Genomic DNA, 23,079 nt, shown 5'->3' with positions numbered 1-23,079 from the left:
CATTATATAATAGAGGGGATGGCATGCTTATACAATAGTGGTTTAACAACCATGTTAAAATTAAATCTAAGTGTTCCAAAAAGTCTCATAAAGTTGCTGATTAAAGTGCTGAATGTGCTCCAAAATATCCACAAAATGTGCTAAAGTGCTTCAAAGTAAAAAAAAGTGCTGAGGTGCTTAAAGACAGATCATGCGGTATGGGGTGCTACACTCCCCTCCTGTATCCCCACTCCCCAGAAATAATAGAGCCTCAGCTATTTCAGTCTGGGGGTCAGTAAGGCTTTTAGCTGGTGAGATGGAAGCTGGAATTCAATTTGTGGATACCACCACACCACCGCTGTACACCGGCTTGTTAAGGATCTTTGGGACTCAAATGAAATGAACAGGTACCATAGTGAAGCCCGTTTTGTAAAAGTTTAATGCGTAAATAAAATATTACTTACAAGAAGTACATGCGATTATAGCTTGTAGCTGGACATAGAGGTTCTTCCGGGAACGCCGTCTAGTGTGTGTTCCATGGAGGACAGGAAGTGATGTCAATGGTTCAGCGTAACCGGAAATACATCAATGCGTTTCGCCCCACCTTCCAGGGTGTCATGGATGTAAAAATGGTTCCCACAATCCAAAAATGAAATCACTTGCAGGACCCAAATCTGTTCCTGCTTCTGTAAGACCATGGGGTTTCTGAATGCAAAATAGAAAACCCAGCTATGGAGATTAGGCTGGCCAGACACTGATAGATTTTTTTATGCTTAGTCTGCAGAGTGAATAGAAAAATCTTCAGTGCTGGCTACTGTATTCTGACGGCTGGTACCAGCTGCATGCGTCTGATTGGATTAGGCCGCTGTTTGGCTCTCAACTTTCCACCCGTCTCCTTCGATTTTTTTAAAGGAATGTTGGGTGGAAAGGGTACCAACAGGGCCAATGACAAAGTGAATTACCTGGTTGAAAATTGCTCAATGTATAGTCAACTAAAGCGTGGTTTTCACTTTTCCCTTCCAGTGCTGTAATGGCTGCCAAGCTGGCTTCTCATTCAGCAAATGCTAAATGCCTAGCTATTAGCTTGACCCACTCAGTTCAAAACTTTAAGTCAATAACCTATAAGTAAGCAGATAAGCATATGCAGATAAGCTAACATATTTCTGCTAAGGAATGTTTATATTAATACAGCTCAGTTAACAGCTGAAATCTATGTTACTACCAGGGGGCTTTGTTTTCAAGCCTGCCATTACTTGAGTACATCATGCCACCCTAATATACAAAATCATAATGGCTGAGAGTTCTGGGAACACCTATCCCTTATTTTGTGATATTATGAGTCAGGAATTCTCAACTCTACACATTTGGACTAACACGAAATCTATGGGTGAACTTCTAATGTTGTCTAATTATGCATACCCTTGGTCATTCAGCAATTAGTCATGACTCTGCCCCTTCTCCAATTCAGTCTATATACAGCCAGTGCTGTATCTTGGCCTAGGCCAACAAGGCCCAGGCCTAGGGCAGCACTTTGTAGGGGGGGCAGCAAAAAATTTGGACTTGTGTTTGCTGCCACTGATTATTTCACTTGTTTGTATAAGGACTATGGACTTTCTATTTATTATACAAATAAGTGACATAATCCTAGGATTACAATCAGTGGCAGCAAACACAAGTCCAAATATCTTAGAAGAACTGATGGGGCTGCACTGATATGCTGCACTGATGGTCGCTAATATGCTGCGCTTATGGGAACTAATATGCTGCTCTGATGGCCACTAATGAGTTGTCAATGGTGGGTACTGATAAACTGCACCGATGGGCACTAATGAGGCTGCATTGATAAGGCAGCACTGATATGCTGCACTGATGGGTACCAGGCGGCACTGATAAGCTTCACTGATGGGGCTGCACTGATATGGTGCCCTGATGGGCACTAATAGGCTGCAGTGATGGCAACTGATAAGGCGGCACTGATAAGCTGTACTGATGGGCACTGATATGATGCACTGATAGGCTGTACTGATGGGCACTGATGGGCTCTGATAGACTGTGGTTGTGGTTGGTGGTTTACAGATGACAGGGCAGGTCATAAACAGGAAGGGGTGTGGCCTTTACAGGAAGGGGTGGGTCATATTTCAATTAGGGGGTGCACAAGTTTAGTCAGGCCTAGGGCAGCACAAAACCTAAATACACCACTGTATACAGCATTGCAGAAAGATATACATCTCAGAAAGGGATGTAGCATTGCTCAACTTGAATTAACTGGTAAGAATCTACAGCCCTGCCCTATGAAAGACCTGCTCATTATAGCAATGGAAAACTATGAAAACACTGAATTACTATAAATTGTGTTAATTTGTTAAGTGTTTGTACAGACTTATCAATTTCTTTTTTGATGTCTGTGTGTTGGGAGATTTCCCTTCACTTCCTGTCCTACAGATACAACAGAAAGTGAGAGAAAATCTTTTTGGAGTAATTAAAAATCACACTTAGTTGTCTCTAGAACAACTGTGTTCCTGTTTTGGTGACAACTCCAAATTTTGGATTTCCCACCACTGCCACATAATTGCCACCAGTAGGCATGAGCTTGGGTTAGATCCAGACCTCTGGGACAAATCACAGGTCCCAGAAGACTGTGGGACCACTCACAAAGCTCAGCGCAGTTCACGGATGGGCAGTAGGAAACCAGCTGTGAAGCCAGAAGGCTTCACTGACAGTTTCCCTAACTTAAGATGCTGGCGTCTGGTCCCAAAGGGTGGGTGTTCTTATATTAAAAGTTAGCACCTACAGTATTTGTAGCTGCTGACTATTAATTTTTTTTGGGGGGGGAGACTGGAGCTCCTCTTTAATACATCCATAGGGCCATATTAGGTTAATAAAGTCAAAAATAGTGTAGCGCTGTGAAAAAAATTGTCCAATATTCATATGTAAACGTCCCAAAACCCAGTGAAGATGATAGTCCCACAACTGTTGTGATAGGTAGGAGATACTGATGTAAACCCAGTGACACCTCTCACTCACAAATCCTGCTTACCAGATCTCGTGTGACCCCCGTTAGAGTGGTAAACAGACGCGTGTGTGTATCCCAGCTCACCAGTCACAGTGATAAGAGAAGGTCAACGTAAGTTAAAACCAGGAATTACTTCCACGCGGCATGATCAAATCCAGCAAAATCGTAACATTAAAAATAAAAGATTGTCAACATAGCGTTATACAGTATGAACTAGAAATGTATTAAAACAATTGTGGGTGCACTCACATTTTCAGCATAAATAAAAGCATTGATTGGCGAATCAAACACTAAAATCCCCGATATCCAGAAGTTAAAATGGCCGACTTGTGACCACCGGGATGTACGCACACCAAAAGGCATGCACGGTTGTGGGACTATCATCTTCACTGGATTTTGGGACTTTTACATATGATTATTGGACAATTTTTGTTGTGTTTTTGTATCATGTATCATGAACATGTTCAGCAGCTTTTTGAGTTTTATTCTGGTGCAGATTTGTTTTTGATTCATATTAGGTTAATGACGTTGACCTGATATGGCCATGTACCCATATTAGGTCAATGATGTTAAGAGCATCCCTGCCCCTTTGCAATACATCAGCTGTAGGGCAGGGAATCTGGCCCAGCAATTCAGACCAACTTGGGTTTGGACTGAACCCCAGCTCATCACTAGCCACCAGGATAATTAGAGGGGATGGAACTACCTAGCAGGGACATAGCGAGCAATAAAAAAATTGAGCAGTGTTCTAACCATTCCTTATGCTATTGACATTTTGGCTATACGTAAACTTTAATTTGTTGCCTACAGTTGCTTAGCATTGCAACTTGTTTCATAGTTTAAAAACAAGGGGGGTCTAATGAAAACCAGATGATCTACCAAGAGGCCAGCACATGAATGTGTTGAAGTATTACATGCATTCAGCATGTACCACTGTACACACATGGTTTCCCACATTTTTGTGAAAACTTTGCTATATAATTTATTGGTAGAAAAAACAAATACGTTTCTGCTGAAATCTTTCCAAAAAGATTCACAGGTGTCAGACATAGTGTATAAATCTTCCATATGACATTGTACTTTGTGAGAAACGTGATGGTACATAGCTTTGCTTTTATATTTCCGATCAATTTGCTTAAAAAGAGCATGATTCTATTTATATACATTCAACTCCTCTACTACAGCCACTTGAACCTTTGTAGCCTAATAACTTGAAGCCGTAAGTGTATTCGAACAGAATAGTTTCAGTTAGTTGTTTACCTCAGAGAAATTCAGTACCACTGCAGCAAAAGTAGATATTGTGTGGTTTGCAACAAAGGTAATCTTACCACAGTGTTATGTGTAGGCATTACGCTGTAGGTTGATGCGGCCCACTAAATGTTCCTCCTTCAGAACTGCTGGCCCCATCAGCTAATGTAGTATTCCAAATTTGAGTCTTTATGTAAGCCAATAAGGTTAAAGAGCTTATGTTACAATAATTTCCTGTGCACCCACATATGTATTGAGAACCATTGCTCATACTTGTGTGTGGCATGGTGGTAAGTGTGTTGGAGTTGGAGAAAAGGAAACATGGCTATATTAAAGCAATACATTTCCACTTCTGCATCGTGAAATAATGCATTATGCGGTAACATTACTGCATTGTGTTTTATTAATAATATTATAGAATATTTTAACAGTGTGCAAACTGCTGTAACCTTGAGCAGCCAATCAGAATATATATTTCACATAGTGGTGGAACAACTAGGGTCGCAAGAGGTAACTCTTGTGACTGGCTCCTTGTATTCTGTCACTGTGGGGGGGGGGGGCCCAAAGACGGCAGGAAGGAGGCCTAATGCACAACATGTGAAGGAGTCCCGCTGTGGGAACATAATAAAGGGTCCCGGGACCAGAGGAAAGTGACCCTAAGGGTTCTAATTATGCCTCTTTTTTCACAGTAGATACACATAAAGCCACTCCACACTGGGTACCCAAACACAGTATAGTCTTTGCAAGTAGAATCTCCCCAGTTTGAAGATCTCTAGCAAAAATCAGCAAGGACTGGTTCAAATAGGGCAGTCCTTCTAAACCAGGGGCCTGTTGAAACCTTTGGGTTCTGTCAGAGGTCGCTAGAAATTGTGAGGTCACTAAGAGATGATGATATTTAGGGGACCAGTTCAGATTGATCTCCCTCCTGGCAGTGCATGTATAGTTTGGACACCAATGTCACTTGGCAGAGCCAATGGTGCAGGACTAGTGGAGATTCTCCTCTTGTCTCTCCTCAGTAAATATTACTGACAGCAATAATCTTTTTAGCTGTCTGTCCCACTGATCACTAATGGAAAGGATATTTTCCCACGAACTACCAATGGAACAGGACATTATTTTTACTGACTACCAGGGTAAGGGCATTCTTTTTCCAACAGACCACTAACATAGGGGGGCCCTTCTCTACTGTCTACCAACTTATGGGGCCCTTCTTCCACTAAACATGAATGTAATGGATATTTTTCCAGTGTAACAGCAGCGGTCTCCATCTGGTTACCATTGTATGTGAGGCCCTTCTTCCACTGACCATTAAAGTCACACTGCTACTATTGGGTAAAACCAAAACTGGATAGATCACAGGGCAGCAGCCTTAAATGAAGAAAAACAATGAAAATAAAACAAAAATATATAAGAAGGGTAAACCCAACACTCCCAAGTGCACAGGAACAGAGGCAGAAAACTATGGTGGACAGATCTTTGTTAAAGTATCTAAGACATATAAGAAATTCGTGGCTGATTCTACCTATGTTCAAATCTATCATTCTAGGCTCTTGTCTTCTCAATGGGAGAGGAAAGTACATTTATATCCTGTAAAAAAAAAGTGTTTTGTACATAACTCACTGTCAACCACTGAAAGGAAAATCAAATAAATGAGATCATGAACATCTGAAAATAGATACCTTTGTAACACATTTGTAGTGAAACAGGAAGTTTCAAGTTTAAAAAGAAAGGCACAGAAGTATTTCAAGCCTGTAATTAATTGAAATTACTTGGCATTTCTACCGAAATTAACATTCCATTAATACTAGCAAATATAAACTGTGCAGGTGGTAGAAATTCAGCTTAAAACTGTATGGGACAACCCGTGCCCAGAGATCACGTGGTGAAAGAACCATACTGGAAATGGTGTATAAGTGAAATGGCCCAATAAACAGCCAATATTTCTCTTTACTGTATACTAAATTATTAATATAATTCCTCTAGTGAATCAACTACAATAATTAGAAAAATTGTTCATCAGAGCATTCAGTAGCACCATTGTGGATTTGTCAAAGATTTAGATTTCAAAATGCACTACAATGAGTACGATTTTTCTAAAACGAAAGCTACTTTCACAGTAGGGCATATTTCCACTAGCGGGTGGAGGGCAGTAATATCCTGTGATTAAGCAGCATTTTTACTGCCCCTCAACCGGCTGCAGTACACATGCTTTTGGCTTTGCTTCGCAGGTGCAACAGGGATTACACCCACTGTCATGGTTGGCGGGCACTACTGCCTGCAAAACATGACCCATTCAAGTGAATGAGGTTGCGCTGCAACTGCCCTGCAACAATGCACAATGCACATGCTTGCAGTGTGGTAGTCTGGCATTTAGGGGGGTTACACTATGCTGTGATGCAAACAACTTTCTACTGGTGTTTGACCAGCTTTACACCTTGTGTGGCAGCAGGAAGATTCCTAAACCTCTTTCCACAATGTGATATTAAACTGATAAAATCCAGCAGAGTAATGACCAAGACATTAAATTAGGGCTGTGCCACCAAAGCTGAAAAGAAGATGGGCTTTAAAAATCTCATGGTCAGCTTGTATGGAAAACTCCCAGCCATTTTAATAACCCAGTCTCACTTCTCATGTTATCTAGCATATAACAGCTGGAACACCCTCCTAGTTAGGTCGCTAAGATGTTAGGAAAATCTAGTTTTTGGCTCCTCTGTAGTCAGTGGAGCAGCTGTAGACTGCTTTTGGCTGTTCTAGATCTCACAGGCTGCAGGTTTGATTGCTGTCCCTTGCTTTTTAGAGACTTCTGGAACATAGGAGGTTGGGCAAAGCAAATGGGCAACTTGAATATTTATTGTGCTTCAGCCAATCCCTAGGGAGGCGGGCTCAGTAGGTGGCTGGAGATCACATAAATAGTCTGAGGCCTGGAGCAGCCAGGTTTTTAACTACTGGAGAAGTCGCCAGCCAGAAGTGCTCTGCACCTCTAGGCAGTCTGCTGGCGTTTGCTTCATGTTTACCAAGTTCTCAGCTATGGCAAAGCTGAGGGGCCTACTTCTAAACTCTTTCTTTGAAGCTACTTAAAGGAAATTTCACCTAAGGACCTGGCCTGGAGAGCTCACTGAATCTGACTACCCTGTGGCATTGTGAGCATTAACCTCTCCCTCGCTGAAGAGTGTCCGGTTTATACTGGAAGGGGGCATCTGGTGATTTGTAACATTGTGAGTACTGACCTGAGCCCAGAGTCCTAGCGACTGTTTGCTGTTTCCTTTGGGTGGATCAGCCAGAGGCAGTTCTTTTAGGGATAACTTCTAAAAAGTGACTCAGTTCTGCCATCTGCACTTACATAGAGACTGCGCAGGGGGGGGTTTAGCAAAGTAGGGGGTCCTTCTGCAAATATTCAGTATATCTGGAGTATCTCATATTAACTTACATCCCCATTCAAGTTGTTTCACAAAAAAATCCTAAAAGGATATCCCCTAGACTGATTACTGAGCCAGAGTGAGTGAACTGTTGCTGTGTGCCTGGCTGCCTCTGCACTAATCTAGGAAAGAAGCGGTTTAATTACAGCAGCTCCTAAAGGAGCAGCGCTATACAGTTATATCTCACTCACTGAAAATTGACAGTGTTGAGATGCACAACCCCAAAAAAGAAAGAGGCTAAAACAAGCCCAGTACATCATGGAAAGTGTTCACTTTTTTCTGCTTAATGTCTTTGGTGTAGTGGTTAATCATATATCAGTCATTCTTAGTACAGTTACAAATGTGCACTTTCACTTCCTTTTAGACATAAACAGTGGTTAAAAAACACCCATTACAAGGTCTTTTTTAGTGGAAATATATTTCCTTGCAAAAAAAAAAACAATTATTTTACTGAGAATCCAAATTGTGTATCTGCACTAAAAACCAATGTCATCACTGTGTTATCCACGGGGATGTGGACACTGCTCGTGAAGTCTGTCTAGATACAAGGTGTCAAACACTTAAGTTGATGCTTCTAAATCAGTCTTTCTTAACCAGGGTTACTCCAGAGGCTTATAGGGCAATTAGTTATCTATAAGAAAGGACAGACCACAAGTGTAATGGGATCCTTTTCTCACTGACTCTCCCAATGGCCACCAGTGTAATGAGGCCCTTCTCTCACTGACTCTCCCAATAACCACCAGTGATATGGGGTCCTTCTCTCACTGACTCTCCCAATAACCACCAGTGTAATGGGGTCCTTCTCTCACTGACTCTCCCAATAACCACCAGTGTAATGGGGTCCTTCTCTCACTGACTCTCCCAATAACCACCAGTGTAATGGGGTCCTTCGCTCTCACGGACTCTCCCAATGGCCACCAGTGTAATGAGGCCCTTTTCTCACGGACTCTCCCAATGGCCACCAGTGTAATAGGGTCCTTCTCTCATGGATTCTCCCAGTGACCACCAGTGTAATGAGGCCCTTCTCTCATGGACTCTCCCAATAACCACCAGTGTAACAAGGCCCTTCTCTCACAGACTCTCCCAATGAGTAATGAGGCACTTGTCTGACTGGCTCTCCCATTAGTTGGCACTGTAAGAAAAGTATTTGCCAAATACCCCACATTCCTGATTTCTGTATTTATTTTTATATCCCCTTTTTTTTTCTTCTATGTCTCAACTGCTTAAGCTGTGAACTATAGATACAGTATTTATTAGTAGGGGCTCCCTGATATCTTTAAAGGGTTCCTCTAAATAATAAAACAAAATAATAATATCGGCCTTGGATATCAAAATTCTAATTCACTGGACTCTGACTAATGAGAAACTCTCTGCAAGACTTCAAGGTATCATGTATAAATTATGTAGAGTGTGAGAGCCATGGATCTTGGCTTACCTCCCATGCAATTTTGATCAGCGACTATTAGAATTGTAACAACAGTCTCTACATTGGCTGAGGACCTCGACCAGCCCCAAATCCTCCTGGTCAGCTCCTTTTGTCCCCCTATTTTCGATCCTTTCTAAATGACTCTCTTTTTTTCCCTCTCTATTTTCTCTCACCATTTAGTTTACTAGTTGAAGCCTATTGAGTACACTGCATATGTGATCTATGTTGCATCATATGACCTGCAAGCACTATGCTCACTATTAACATGTCAACACTGTTTCACAGCTAACATGTCTCTCCATACAATGTTACTGACTATCTAATCCTCTTACACATATGCTGCATGAATAAGGAATGCTCATTCCTTTACCTCTGTACTTATTTTATGAAACTTAAAAAAATCATTTGATCTTGGAAGCAGAATAGTATAAAAGTGTACAAGCAGCACTCAGTCTAAAATGTCTGTATCATATTCAATAATAAATGTATAATGGTGCTTTAAACAGTGAAGTCCATTTGGATGATATACAGGGGCGTAACTACAGGGGTTGCAGGGGTTGCAATCGCTACCGGGCCCCATGCTCCAGGGGGCCCGGTAGCAAAACAGTGGGTGAACCTCTAGGATCTTAAAGGTCACACTTGCGACCGGGGCCTGGCATTTCACCACTGTGGGGAGGCCCCAAGATTGCAGGAAGGGGGCCCACTGCAGAACTTGTGAAAGGATCCTGATGTGGGACCATAATAAAAGGCCATGCAATTAGAGTAAAGAGCCCCAGGATTAGTGGGAAGAGCCCCGGGGCTTGAAGGGAAGGGCCCCGGCCAGGGGTCTGGGGGGCCCTTCATGGTTTCTTGCATCGGGGCCCTGAAGGTTCTAGTTACGCCTCTGATGATATATATGACCGGAGAGCCCATCACCAGCTTCAGTGTAGAAAGAAGCACTCGGCACCACAATAATCAAGCCAAGCAGCTTACCAGATAGCGTGGACCCTCAAATTATAGAGCTGTCGCAAAATGCTTTAATGAAGCTCCAGAGCTCCTAATCACTCCAATGAAGAGAGAGATGATAACTTTTATTCAGATCACCAAATGCTTCCTTTATCACGGAACTGGCATGAACATCTGCACATAAGCACCAGACTCAACCTGAAAACGAAGCCAATTGGGTGATATATGACAAATAATTATTCCTGGCTACTTTTTATAGAATTGCAATGCATTTCCTTTAGGGGAACCTGTGTACATAAAGCCAATGGAACCACATCAAAACACGGTATAATTTCTTATATGTAAATATAAGATATGTTGAGGCCAAATAATAAAATTTTAGTATCATCTGACCACCCTTAATGCACCTTGAAGATTCCACATGGCAAATGGTATTATGGTTAGATGAGACTGAGATTGAATTATTTGGCCACAACATCAAACAATATGTCTGACGGAAATCCAAAACGGCTCACCATCCAAAAAACATCATTCCTACAGTAAAGCATGTAGGTGGTAATATCCTGTTATGGGGGTGCCCTCCGCCATAAAGTGGTTAATGGGAAAAAGGTTTGTCTTCCAACATGACAATGACCCAAAGCACACAGCAAAAAATAACACACAGTGGTTGACGGAGAAAAAGGTGAATGTCCTTGCATGGCCTAGTCAGAGACCAGGCTTAAACCACATTGAAAATCTGTGGAATGACTTGAAGACTGCAGTCCACAAATGATTACCATCAAATGTAACTGAACTTGAGCAGTTCTGCAAAGAAGAGTGGGCAAATATTGCAAAGTCTTCATGTACAAAGTTAGTAGAGACATATCCAAACAGACTAAAGGCGTTAAATAAAGCAAAAGGTGTTTCAACAAAATATTGACATAACGGGGTGATCCTTTTCCAATTCAGTGATTCTGTTTTTGAGTTTTTTTCTGACATGTTGGTGTTATATCTTTCACTTGGATGTTATAAGTTGCACTAGTAAATACAGCTGGATAAAACAAAAACTATGTCTGTCTTCATTTCAAGTTGCATAGCAACGAAATGTGATTTTTTTTAACTACTTCCCGCAAACCGACGTAGCTCTACGTTGGCTGCAAGAAGTGGTTGTACAGGGAAGATGCCTGCAGCTAGAGGCATCATCCCGGTACCATTTTTTAGAGCTGGCGGTTGGCTTTCAGGTGGTAATGGCCGATACTCGGGAGACACTTGATCGTTACCCCAGCGAGCGGGAGGGGACGCCCCCTCTACCGCTGCCTTCCGCGGCCCTGCCCGGGTCTCCCTTCTCACCGGGAGACCTGAGCAACGAGTCGGCATTTCCCCCGGCTGGTTGGAGTCCCGATCAAAGCCGGATTTGGCTTCGATCGGGTTTCCGATGATGTAACCCCGAAGTGGCGTCCACGACGTCACGTCCGGCTTACTCCGCGGCTAAAGGTGCCAAATTTTTAAAGTGACAGTATTCAAAAATGCAGTTTTTGGCATTTTGAATACATTCAAGTGCAGTGGAGGGGTCTAGGATCTTTTAGACCCCTGATCCCTCCATAAAGAGTACCTGTCACTGCCTATTGCTGTCACAAGGGATGCTTACATTGCTTGTGACAGCAATAAAAGTGATCACATTTTTTTTTTTTTTTTAATTTAGGCCCCCCCATCGCCTTGAGCTCACGCATGAAAGAAAAGGTATACAGGAAGTCATGCCTGCAAATGAAATCGCTGTTCAAACCACACATGTGAGGTATTGCCGCTATTGCCAGAGCAAGAGCAACAATTTAAAATAAAGAGCTACTCTGTAACTCTAAACTGGTAACCGTTAAACATTTTTGGCCCATGGAGATTTTCATTGACTGTAGTTTGTCGCCATTCCGCGGGTGTGCGCAATTTTCAACTGTAACAGTTTGGGTATCTATTTATTCGGTGTGACATCATCTTTCACAATATACAAAAAGATGGGCTAACTTTACTGGTTTTTTTTAAATGCAGTGAAATGTATTTTTTCCCAAAAAAATGGCGTTTGAAAGACCGCTGCGCAAATACCGCATGACAAAAATATTACAACAACTGCTAAAATATTACAACAACTCAAAATACTGATTTTAACTTGTAAACAACATGTGTCAGAAATGGGCTCGGTCCTTAAGTGGTTAAAGAGGGATGATTCTTTTCTATAACCACTGTATCTGCCTGAGTTTAGCTTTAACCTTTAATAATGTCAGGAGAGTATTTTTACACCTTTGCCTACACAATGCCTTTAAAAGACAACCATTGTGATGAGGAAGGCATTGACCATGTTAATGGTTATTAGTACTCCTACACCACCAACTTAAGGTTCTGACACAGTTAAAACACATTTTGCTAGATAGCTTTCTATGTGCTCTGTTTTCAAAATAGTATTTTTGTATATGGGTTACAGGCAGGATGTTCCTACGCAGACAGAAACACTTACACCACGGTGACAGTAACTCTTGATTGGCCCTTTAGATTTTCTAAGTAAGACAACTGGTTTATTTTTAGAATTTGTATACAACATAATACCATGACTTGTACAGAGTACAGAGTAAAAGTGTAGCGGAGTGCCTCCATTTTCTACAACTCCCTGGGTTGCCAGACATGCCTAGGAAGTATAAATTCCTCAGCTTTCTTCCCCGCAGTTCAGAGAGGCCACACCTGATGAGGCAGAGGTAGTTGGGCAAGTGATCTGCAGCCAAGTGTAAGGCCCTCCACTGTCAGAACTAGCTTGCAGGCAGCAGGGAGACCCAGCTACTGTGGAAAGCCTGTGCCTGATTGCTGCCAGAGTACTCCAGATACCGTGGGGTGGCTCCCTTTATCTCACCTTGGATCCCTCTGCCTGTGTTATCAGAGCCAACCCTGAAATTAAATGAGGGGGTTGCTGTGTAGGACAATTATTACAAGTAGCGGTGTTCTGAACTGACCAGTAAGCCAGTGTGATGTCTATATAAAGTAGGGTACATTTATAAAGCAGCAAATGTGACAATAACCAAAGATTTACTGCAGGTGAATCTTAAAAAACAGTGATTGATTTACCTAGAGTGAATGTTTGGTGAATGGCATATTGAATGCTTTATAAGTACAGCCCTATATGGTCAAAGGTTCATGTACACCACACCATCACACCTAGATGGACATCTTGTTTCAAAACCATGGACATTAACATGGGAATGGCCCCCTTTTGCAGCTATAATTCAACTCTTCTGTGAAGGTTTTCCCAATGAGTTTGAGTGTATCTGTGTGAATTTGTAATTTCAGGTAGTGACATTCGATGAGAATTTCACATCACAAAGGTTCACAATTAGCTATCCAATTCATGCCAAAGATGCTTTTTCAAACAGGCTGAAGTCAGGGCTCTCTGCCAGCCACTCAAGTACCTCCAAACTCATCAAACCATGTCTTTATGGACCTGACTTTTTACACAGGAGCAGTCATACTGGAACAGAAAAGGACTTCCCCAAACTGTTGTCACAAGGTTGGAAACACTCAGTTGTCTAAAATGTATTTGTATTTTGTAGCAACAGTGCCCTTCAGAAACACCTGAGCTTTACGTAGTTGTAACCATTACATAAACCCAGTGAAGTGACTAGCCTCAGGTGATACACACAGATTAAACAAAAGCATCCTGCACAATTTGCACCTGTTTATCTGCAGTCTTCTCTCCTCTACAGCCTTCTAAAACACACAGATCAAATGTTTTTCCCAGCTACAGAAGGTAAAAGGGGTGTGTGTGTGTGTGTGTGTGTGGGGGGGGGGGGGTGTCTGACATCACACAACACACAACGCAGAGCTGTGTAATCTGGGACCTGAGTAAAATAAATGGACCCCCCCCTACACAGTCTCAAAGGGAAAAATGCACAGCTGAGGCTGTCAGTCACCTTCTGCTGGGGGGAGGGGGGGATACTCTATTGTCAACATTTACAACGTGTCTGTTCCAGGTCTGTGACTCAAAAGTATTGAAATCCAAGAAAAGCAAATATCATCTAAGAAGCATACAAGAAGCATTTGGGTCTTGGTGTGCTTTGGGTATTTCTTCTAGATATGTGCAGTAATCTAGTGTGAAACTTCACCTCTGTGTAAAAGCTTTTTGTAATAAAGACCAGTCACTGCTGCTCTCTCTCCTTGTGTAAATTGACTTGTCTTGTATCCACCCCCCTCGCAGCTTTCTGCAAGCAGCTGTAGAGTTGGTGGAGTCTGCTGGGCTCCTCCCACAGCTCTGCTCTCAAAAATGTGTTGAAAGCCTGCTAAAGCCTTTTAGCGTTTTGAATAAAGTGACCATCTACAAACGTGGCCAAAAGTTTTGAGAATGACACAAATATTAATTTTCACAAAGTCTTTATGATGGCAATTTGCATATACTCCAGAATGTTATGAAGAGTGATCAGATGAGTTGCAATTATTTGCAAAGTTCCTATTTGCCATGAAAATGAACGTAGTATCATAAAATAAATCTCCACTGCATTTGAGAAGAAGGCTTTAGGGCACCCAAGAAAGTCTCCTACAGTTGATTCAGCTACGGGATTAGGGCACCACCAGTGCAGGGCTTGCTCAGGAATGGAAGCAGGCAGGTGTGAGTGCATCTGCACGCACAGTGAGACTTAAGCCCCATACACACGCTACGAATTTCCGACGACCGGTCGTCCGTTTTCTTGTGGCATGCTAGTCTGATGTGGAAAGTGAAGAGGTTTTTTCATACGAATTTTCTCGTACGACAGAATTCTACTTCAGGAGTGATGTCATGTGTTGGATTGTTTTGTATGTGTTCTTTCATCTCTGAGCATGCCTAGTCTTGCTCTTAAGATTTTTTTCCGTCGAAATCTGTACTAATGAGACGAAAATCGGACGTTGTATTATGGACAACAAAAATTTTATAGCCTGCACATCAGGATTTTGTCAGCCGAAAAGTCAAACTAGGCTGTCGAAAGCACCATACTAACAATCCGAAAATCGGCAGATTGGTCGTCGGACGAATTTTCCCTTTCCGAATTTCTTATCGAGTGTACGGGGCTTAAGACTTTTGGAGAATGGCCTATGGTCAATAAGGGCAGCAAAGAAGCCACTTCTCTCCAGGAAAAACATCAGGGACAGTATGATATTCTGCAAAAGGTACAGGGATTAAACTGCCGAGGACTGGGGTAACATCATTTTCTCTGATGAATCCCTTTTCGGATTCTTTGGGGCATCCGGAAACAAACCTTATCCAGTGAAGAAAAAGTGAGCGCTACCATTAGTCCGGATAGTGATAACTAATTGGTTTGGGAAACAAAACATGAACATTTTGGGTCCATAGCCAGAGAACTCCCCAGACCGTAATCCCATTGGGAACTTGTGGTTAATCCTCAAGAGGCGGTTAAAAAAAAAAAAAAAAAAACCCTTTTGACAAACTCCAAATATTGATTATGCAAGAATGGGCTGCCATCAGTCAGGCTGTGGCCCAGAAGTTGATTGACAGCATGCCAGGGCGAATTGCAGAGGTCTTGAAGGCTCAACACTGCAAATATCGACTCTACATCAATTTAATGTAATTGTCAATAAAAGCCTTTGACACTTATGAAATGCTTGTAATTATACTTAAGTATAGTATACCATAGTAACATCTGACAAAAAGATAAAAAAAAAAACATTGAAGCTGCAGACTTTGTGAAATAATATTTGTATAATTCTCAAAGGTTTTGGACACGGCTGTACTGTCTTATTATGATCTGTGTTTAACATCCTAAAGGTGAGTTGAAGATGCTGTAGTGTAAGTGCCAGTTCACACTAGTACGACTTGTCAGGCGACTTGGTCAGCCTGACAAGTCGTGCACCGTCGCGGTCCATAGTGTAGTACAGGAACGGTTCTAATAGGAGCGACACAAGTCGCTCCGACTTAGAAAAAGGGTCCTGTACTACTTCGGGGCGACCTGGAGCGACTTGCATAGACATTCATTTTACGAAGTCCGTGCAAGTCGCGGTGCATGCGACTTCACAGGTCGCCCCCTAAGTCGGATCGCCATAGTGTGAACCGACACTAAAGGCTTTGTTAAAAACTTGCTGCACACACTGCTGTTATACAAGCAATAGAGAGGGAAGATAAATTGAAAAGTTTGTCTTATTGTTGTCATTTGTTTTCTCTTGGCTTTATGTACTAAGTAAGTCATTATTATGATTGGCAACAGACTGCAAAAAAATATAGTATATGGTTTTTTCTGCACATGATTTGTTAGGTATAAAGTAGTACTGCTGGCATTACACAATGGTAATCAAAATTTGCATTCCACAGGCACACCCAGTCACATCTGTTCCTCCCCAGCTACACTGTTATGTCTGGTTGCCACAATAACACTTTGATTTTAAGTGTTTAAGCTTCCTGTCCTTACCCAACAGAGAGAGCATAATACATTATTGAAAGGGATCAGTGGTGTTTTAGCAATGCGTTGCAGTGCGTTAGCATGCGTTGTGTACTAATAAAAAAATAATCCCGCACTACCTCACCAGCTGCTATTTCAAAATCAATAAAATCAATAAAATAAGTGTTTCTCTAAGGAGCAGCTTAAAACACTTCTGTGAATTCACCACAAGAACAAATAAGTAAATTAATACAGAAAATAGCGTAGTGCTCCTAAAATATCTAACCACACTTATTAAAATCTCATCTACTTTTACATACAATTCAAATACATAAAAAGTGCAATTAACTCCAAAAGTGCAATGTGCTATAAACCATACAATTATGTGAGGTGTCCCTTCATGTAGCTCTCTAATATATTTGGAATATACTGTATATTATACTTGAAAAACCAAAGTGCTAGTGGAAATTGAACAGCTGTGCCAGAACACATAATTAAAGAGAAACATGTCCATATACAGTGCAGTCAATAAAACAATCTCTTGTGCTTTACACTTCTTAAATGTGCTTTCATGCAAAATATCACTGCCAGTGAATCAATCCATCCCCACCATGCAACCACCTTTCTGCCCCTTTTCCATGCAATATGTCACCTCCTCACCCCTTTTTTTAAGGTTGAACCATCGCACATGGTTGCAGGGTAATTCCATACACTTAAATGGGTTGCGTTTAGCAACGGTATCACCCACCAAATGCGACACACAGTTTGATTTTTGCTGCAACCACAGCATGTATACACAGGCCTAAGCGCATCATGCCCTCAAACGCCTGCTTTTACCACCAAGTGGCCATCCATATGAACGAGTCCATTTTGCAATGCATAGATCTTAATAGGACCAAACAGTTTGCTGGATTTATGTAATGCTATTGGCTGAACCATAATAATAACAAATACTACTGGTTTTACCCCAATAATAACAAATACTACTGGTCCTGTCACAATGTTATTAAATACTACTGGTTCAGCCATAATAATAAATAAATACTACTGGTTCTGTCATAAAAATACCATATACTACCTGCCCTACCACAATAATAATAAATACTACTAGCCCTACCACAATTATATTAAATACTACTGGTTCTGCCATATTAATAATAAATACTACTGGTCCTACTCCAAAAATAACAAATACTATGGGCCATACCACAATAATAAAAAGTACTACTGGTTCTACCACAATGATATTAAATACTACTGGTTCTGACACAATAATAACAAATAATAACAAATACCACTTGCCCCACCACAATAATAACAAATACTACTGGTTCTACCATAATAATAACAAATACTACTGGCCCTACCACAATAATAATAAACACTTCTGCCCTTACCACAATAATAATAAATACTACCGTTTCTGCCATAATAATAACACATACTATTGGCCCTACCCCAATAATAACAAATACTACTGGCCGTACCACTATAATATTAAATACTACCGGTTCTACTCCAATAATAAGAAATACTACTGGTTCTACCATAATAATAACAAATACTACTGGCCCTACCACTATAATTAAATACTACCAGTTCTACTCCAATAATAAGAAATACTACTGGTTCTACCACTATAATATTAAATACTACTGGCCCTACCCCAATAATAACAAATACTACTGGCCCTTCCACAATAATAACAAATAATACTGGCCCTTCCACAATAATAACAAATACTACTGGCCCTTCCACAATAATAACAAATACTACTGGTTCTACCATAATAATGACAAATACTACTGGTTCTACCATAATAATGACAAATACTACTGGTTCTACCATAATAATGACAAATACTACTGGTTCTACCATAATAATAAAAAATACTACTGGCCCAACCACAATAATATTAAATACTACTGGTTCTGACATAATAATAACACATACTACAGACTTTTCCTTTTGTGTATATGGCTCGCTGCCTTTTCCAAAAGTTTGTGACTTTAAAAGACTTGCATGCATAAAGGGAATTTGTGGCTGAAGCTTTTCTTATTACAACACTGAGCCACATCAAGTGGTTATAGTAAAGGCAGTCAGGAGTTAGGATCTAGACTGAGGCAATATTGTCTAGACTAAGCTTTGGCTGCACAAGGGTTTCCTACTCTGCATTCTGATGCATACATCAGCATTACTTGACCTGTTTTTCCAATGAAGGTCAAAGCATGAACATAGCCAGTCAAAACTGAAAATAGGAGAGACTATACACAGGATTGCATACCAACTATTTCTGTGCTCTACCTTTTCCATTTATTTCAGCAGCCTGAGCAGGCCCTCCCACCGCCTGATCTGAAATTTTAGCTACTGTGCAGGGAATGAGAGTTTCTTAACATTGGCATGGGGGAGTTCTCAACTTTAGCTTTAAAATAAATAAATACAAACAAATAGGTTAATAGTGAAACCTACCTCCAAAGGGGTTTATATTACGATGTTTTCGGGCATGGATGGCCTCTCTCACTTCTCTTCTCCGTACACACTGAATACCCAAATTTTGAAAGCTGATAAAGATAGAAAAGGTCAGATTGAAATGCTTTTTAAACTCCTTGCATTAAAAGATACATTCATATTTAGAGAAAGTGACCTTATCTGGTTTGCCCCTTTAAGGTTACCTAATCAATCCCAACCCCCTCTCCAGAGATGGATACTTATCTTGATCTCTGAAAGTGCACTTATCTTTTAAGTTCAAGAGTCAAGTAGTAGAAACGTTAATACTGCTCTAGATTCTGTTTAATGGAAAATCCACTCAAAATGGTATTTCATTACTGGAATAGACACTTATAGGCTGAATTACTTACTATTGTATCAATGCAATTATGCCGAGGTTTCAGCAGAAATCGCATTCACCTTGTTGGATTTTTTTTGTTTGTTTTACAGGATGGAGTCATCAGCAAGAGGACGAGTACAGTAAATGTTGAAGAGAATATCTAGTGCCATAACCGCTGGGTGAAAATGGGGTCCGTCATTGGAAAGTATAAAAGCCAGTGGGTCAGCCAGCTCATCCAATATCACTCAATACTAAAATAACGTTTGGTGGACTAAAGCCAGCCATAGATGGTTTGAATCTCGGCTGCTTCAGCAGGAATCGTCCAAGATTCGAACCATGTATGGGCAGACTGAATGCACCCAAGTTTATCGATCAATCAAATTGCGTATAGGTATAAAAGCTAGTGGGTCAGCCAGCTCATCTAAAATCACCCAATTTTGAAGTAACCTTTGGTGGTCTAAAGCAGGCCATAGATGGTTCAAATCTCGGCCGGTTCAGCAGGAACCGTTCAAGATTTGAACCATGTATGAGCAGGATGAATGTACTCAAGTTTATCGATCAATCAACTTGGGTATAGGCATAAAAGCCAGTGGGTCAGCCAGTGCATCCAATATCACCTAATACGGAAATATTTTTTGGTGGACTAAAGCCGGCTATAGATGGTTCAAATCTCGGTCGGTTCAGTAGGAACCGTCCAAGATTCGAACCATGTATGGGCAAGCTAAATGTACCCAAGTTTATCGATCAATCAATTTGGGTACAACCAGCCTGTCGGATTTTACACGTTATCATTGTAAGAGGCTGTAATAGCTGCCAGCAATAATTACTGTGTTCTCCAGGCAGGGACTGCTCACCCCCCCCTGTTGGGAGAACACACTGGCTCGGCGGGAGGGATTCCCCTGTCAACACTGTCTTTGGATGCAGGAAAAGAACCCTTGGTTGCAGGAAAGAAATTTGCTCTGTATTATGTGTCAGTGCAGAAACAGTGCAGAAGCATTCAGGTTTCAGTTGATACATTTTATTGCAGGCTGCAAAACGAAAGAATCAAATCAATACAAAACCTACACATTTTATATATATACTATTTTAATGGTGGGGAGTTTTTTCCCTCACTTCCTGTCCTCTAGAAGTTGTTTTCAGAACCGTGCCCCCATTTTGATTTTCCTTTGCCTCCTGCTCTGGGGAAAACTGTAACATTTTGGATTTTTCATCACTTTTTGACCCTCTGACATGGTCACTAGGACAATGAGAAAAGGTATGGCTGGCCATACGTGGATCATTTGTTTCTTTCCACCAGCTTTTTCTATCGGCTGATCTAACAAAAACTGAACAGATTCCCCCATCCATACAAGCATGGTGGATGGAGGAATCCTTCCCGCTGTGTTGATTGGCTGCGGAAATTTTTCCAACAAGCCACTTCAAGAACGTTGATCATTAGACCGACTTCTCTGGAACGGGAAGGGCCATAGATGGATCAAAAATTTGTCCGGTCTCTGCTGAACCAGCCGAATTAGGATCCATCTATGGGCAGCGAAAGTCTAGTCATTAACAAAGACAACAGTAAATACTAGGGATGCACTGATACAATTTTTTTAAAAACCAGTATGAATACCGATACTTTTTATCAGGCACTTAATGATTCCAATTACCGATACCTATTTTTTTCATGTGGTGCGGTGCGATTTGAGCCCATAGAAAATGAATGGGCTCGAATCTCACTTCAAAGAATCACATGTGATTTGAACAGGAGTGCGGTGTGATTCCTGTACGAATTACATGCGGTTTCCTCTGCTGCTCCTGTGTGAACCCAGGCTGAAGTCACTATGACAAGCCTGGGTTCACACAGGGGAGGTGTGGGAAACCACAAGTAATTCGGACAGGAATCACAGCATATTCCTGTTTAAATCACATGCGATTCTTTGCAGTGCAAAATGAGCCCATTCAAGTACAAGTACTTGTGCAAATGCTTAGTACTGGCATCGATGCTGGTATAGGTGCGACCTTAGTAAATACTTCGATTTTCTAACCTAGGAGCTAGATAGAAAAGTTATGGCTATGCCCTCACTTTAAGCCATCCAATGCTAACAAGCAATGTATGGAGGCCATACATATATCGTTTTCTGATCGATCTATGTATAAGAAATGGCAAACTCTTCATAATTTATTAAACAATACAACCCTTATGGTATAAACTGAAAGTATGATCTATCTGAAACAATCTATTACAAATGATCATTTAATTTTTTTTATCTGCATAACAATTAGTTCCCTGACACACATGCAGTTATTCATTTGATTGATCAGAATGATCAACACAATTCTGCCTTGGTTGACTGACTTGAGTTAAATGTGTTTGAGAGCTCACTGAATCAACCAAAGGAAGGGTCTTTTGGTTTACAATTTTTATTCAAATGTGATCAATTTAGTTGAATCTAATGATAATATTGATAGGTGCATTGCCATCTTTGGACAGATGTAACCTTCAAATGAATGATCTGTCAAAAGCATAAAAGTACTAAATGTGAACAGGATGTTATACTCTATGTAGCCAAAAGATGAGATGATTTCATCACGCTGTAAGTAAAATGGAAATGGATTGTGCAATCTTTTTGCAAAATAGGCAGCTTTACTGGCAGGAAATGTCATTGCAATGCAGCAGACACACTCACCATAGCACTCTACGATCAGCTCCAAACTCTGTTTCATAATACCCATCTCTGCAGTCCTTGCCCACCAGATCATGTGGATGTGGTCTGTACGGCTCGTTTTTTGTTACCAAAGTGACTCTTACTTTTCCTTTAACACTATAACTTAAATTCTGCAACTGAAAAGATGACAGAGGAAAGCATTATCATACTGTTTAGGAATTGAGAACACTAGTCCTGTTACATTGTACATAGTTACTTAGTAGATAAGGTTGGAAAGAGACAACAGATCATCCATTCTAAATGTGTGTGTGTCAGTTTGTTTTCTAGGAGTATTCATATCCCTGTATGTTGTGCTCATCGACAAAGGCATCAAGAAGTTTTTTTTTTTTTTAATTTGTCAAAAAAGGTGTAATTGGCCGTCAGGGCATTATGTGAGCATGTGCTGAGAAGGAGACAGCGGAATAAAAATGAGTGTGTGCTATGGAAAAGACCTTACATAGTTGGCAATACTAAACATGGCCATGCTCAATTGCAGAAAAATCCATGCACGTCAGCTCGGGTGTGCACACTGGCGCACATTCATGCACACTAAAGCCCCGTACACACGTACCGATTGTCGGCTGATCGGCCGATTGTCGGCTTGTTAGTATGATGCTTCCGACAACCGACAGCGACTTTTCGGCCGAACAGAATCGGGTGTGCAAGCTATAAAATTTTTGTTGGCCGTCACCAGAACGGCCGATTGTTCGCCAGTCAGTACAGAATTCGGCCGACAAACAGCAGATTAGCAAGACTGGGCATGCTCAGAAAAGAAAAAACACACGGAAAGTTAACCATCACATGACATCACTTCTGCAGTCGGCTGTTGTTGGCCGACAAAATTCGTGTGCAGTCTTTTGCACTTTTCAACCGACAGGACAGCACCGGACAAAAGACGGCCGATTGTTCGGCCGACATTCGGTACGTGTGTACGGGGCTTTACTGCCAGGATTGATGCCAGATGCCCTATATAAGGGCAGCAGCTGTACTTAGAGTTTGCTGGATGATCTTCAGCTACCAATACTCCTTGTTCTTGTGTATCCTGTATTCCTTAGACCGCCTGTTACTGACCCGGCTTATCTCTGGACACTCTTGCGGCCTGATTTCTGGTTTGCCCCTGGCTTACTCTAAGGACTCTGCCTCTTCTGACCAATTATGCATGAT

General features: G+C 41.3%; 1 protein-coding gene across 1 annotated transcript in view; it reads right to left on the bottom strand.

Annotated features, from left to right (window-relative positions):
- REL (REL proto-oncogene, NF-kB subunit) overlaps window positions 1-23,079 on the bottom strand; it is a 56,215-nt gene that overhangs the window by 19,913 nt on the left and 13,223 nt on the right. Inside the window, exons 3-4 of the mRNA XM_082251354.1 lie at window positions 21,898-22,052; window positions 18,871-18,962 (exon numbers count right to left, since the gene is read on the bottom strand). Coding sequence (XP_082107480.1) covers window positions 18,871-18,962; window positions 21,898-22,052 — 247 coding nt within the window. The remainder of the gene's footprint in view (window positions 1-18,870; window positions 18,963-21,897; window positions 22,053-23,079) is intronic.

This window comes from Pelophylax lessonae, assembly GCF_965119305.1.
Source record: "Pelophylax lessonae genome assembly, chromosome: 3".
In the NCBI taxonomy this organism is placed as follows: Eukaryota; Metazoa; Chordata; class Amphibia; order Anura; family Ranidae; genus Pelophylax; species Pelophylax lessonae.
Note: the sequence above shows the minus strand (reverse complement) of the source record. Positions and strands in the feature narration are given on the sequence as shown.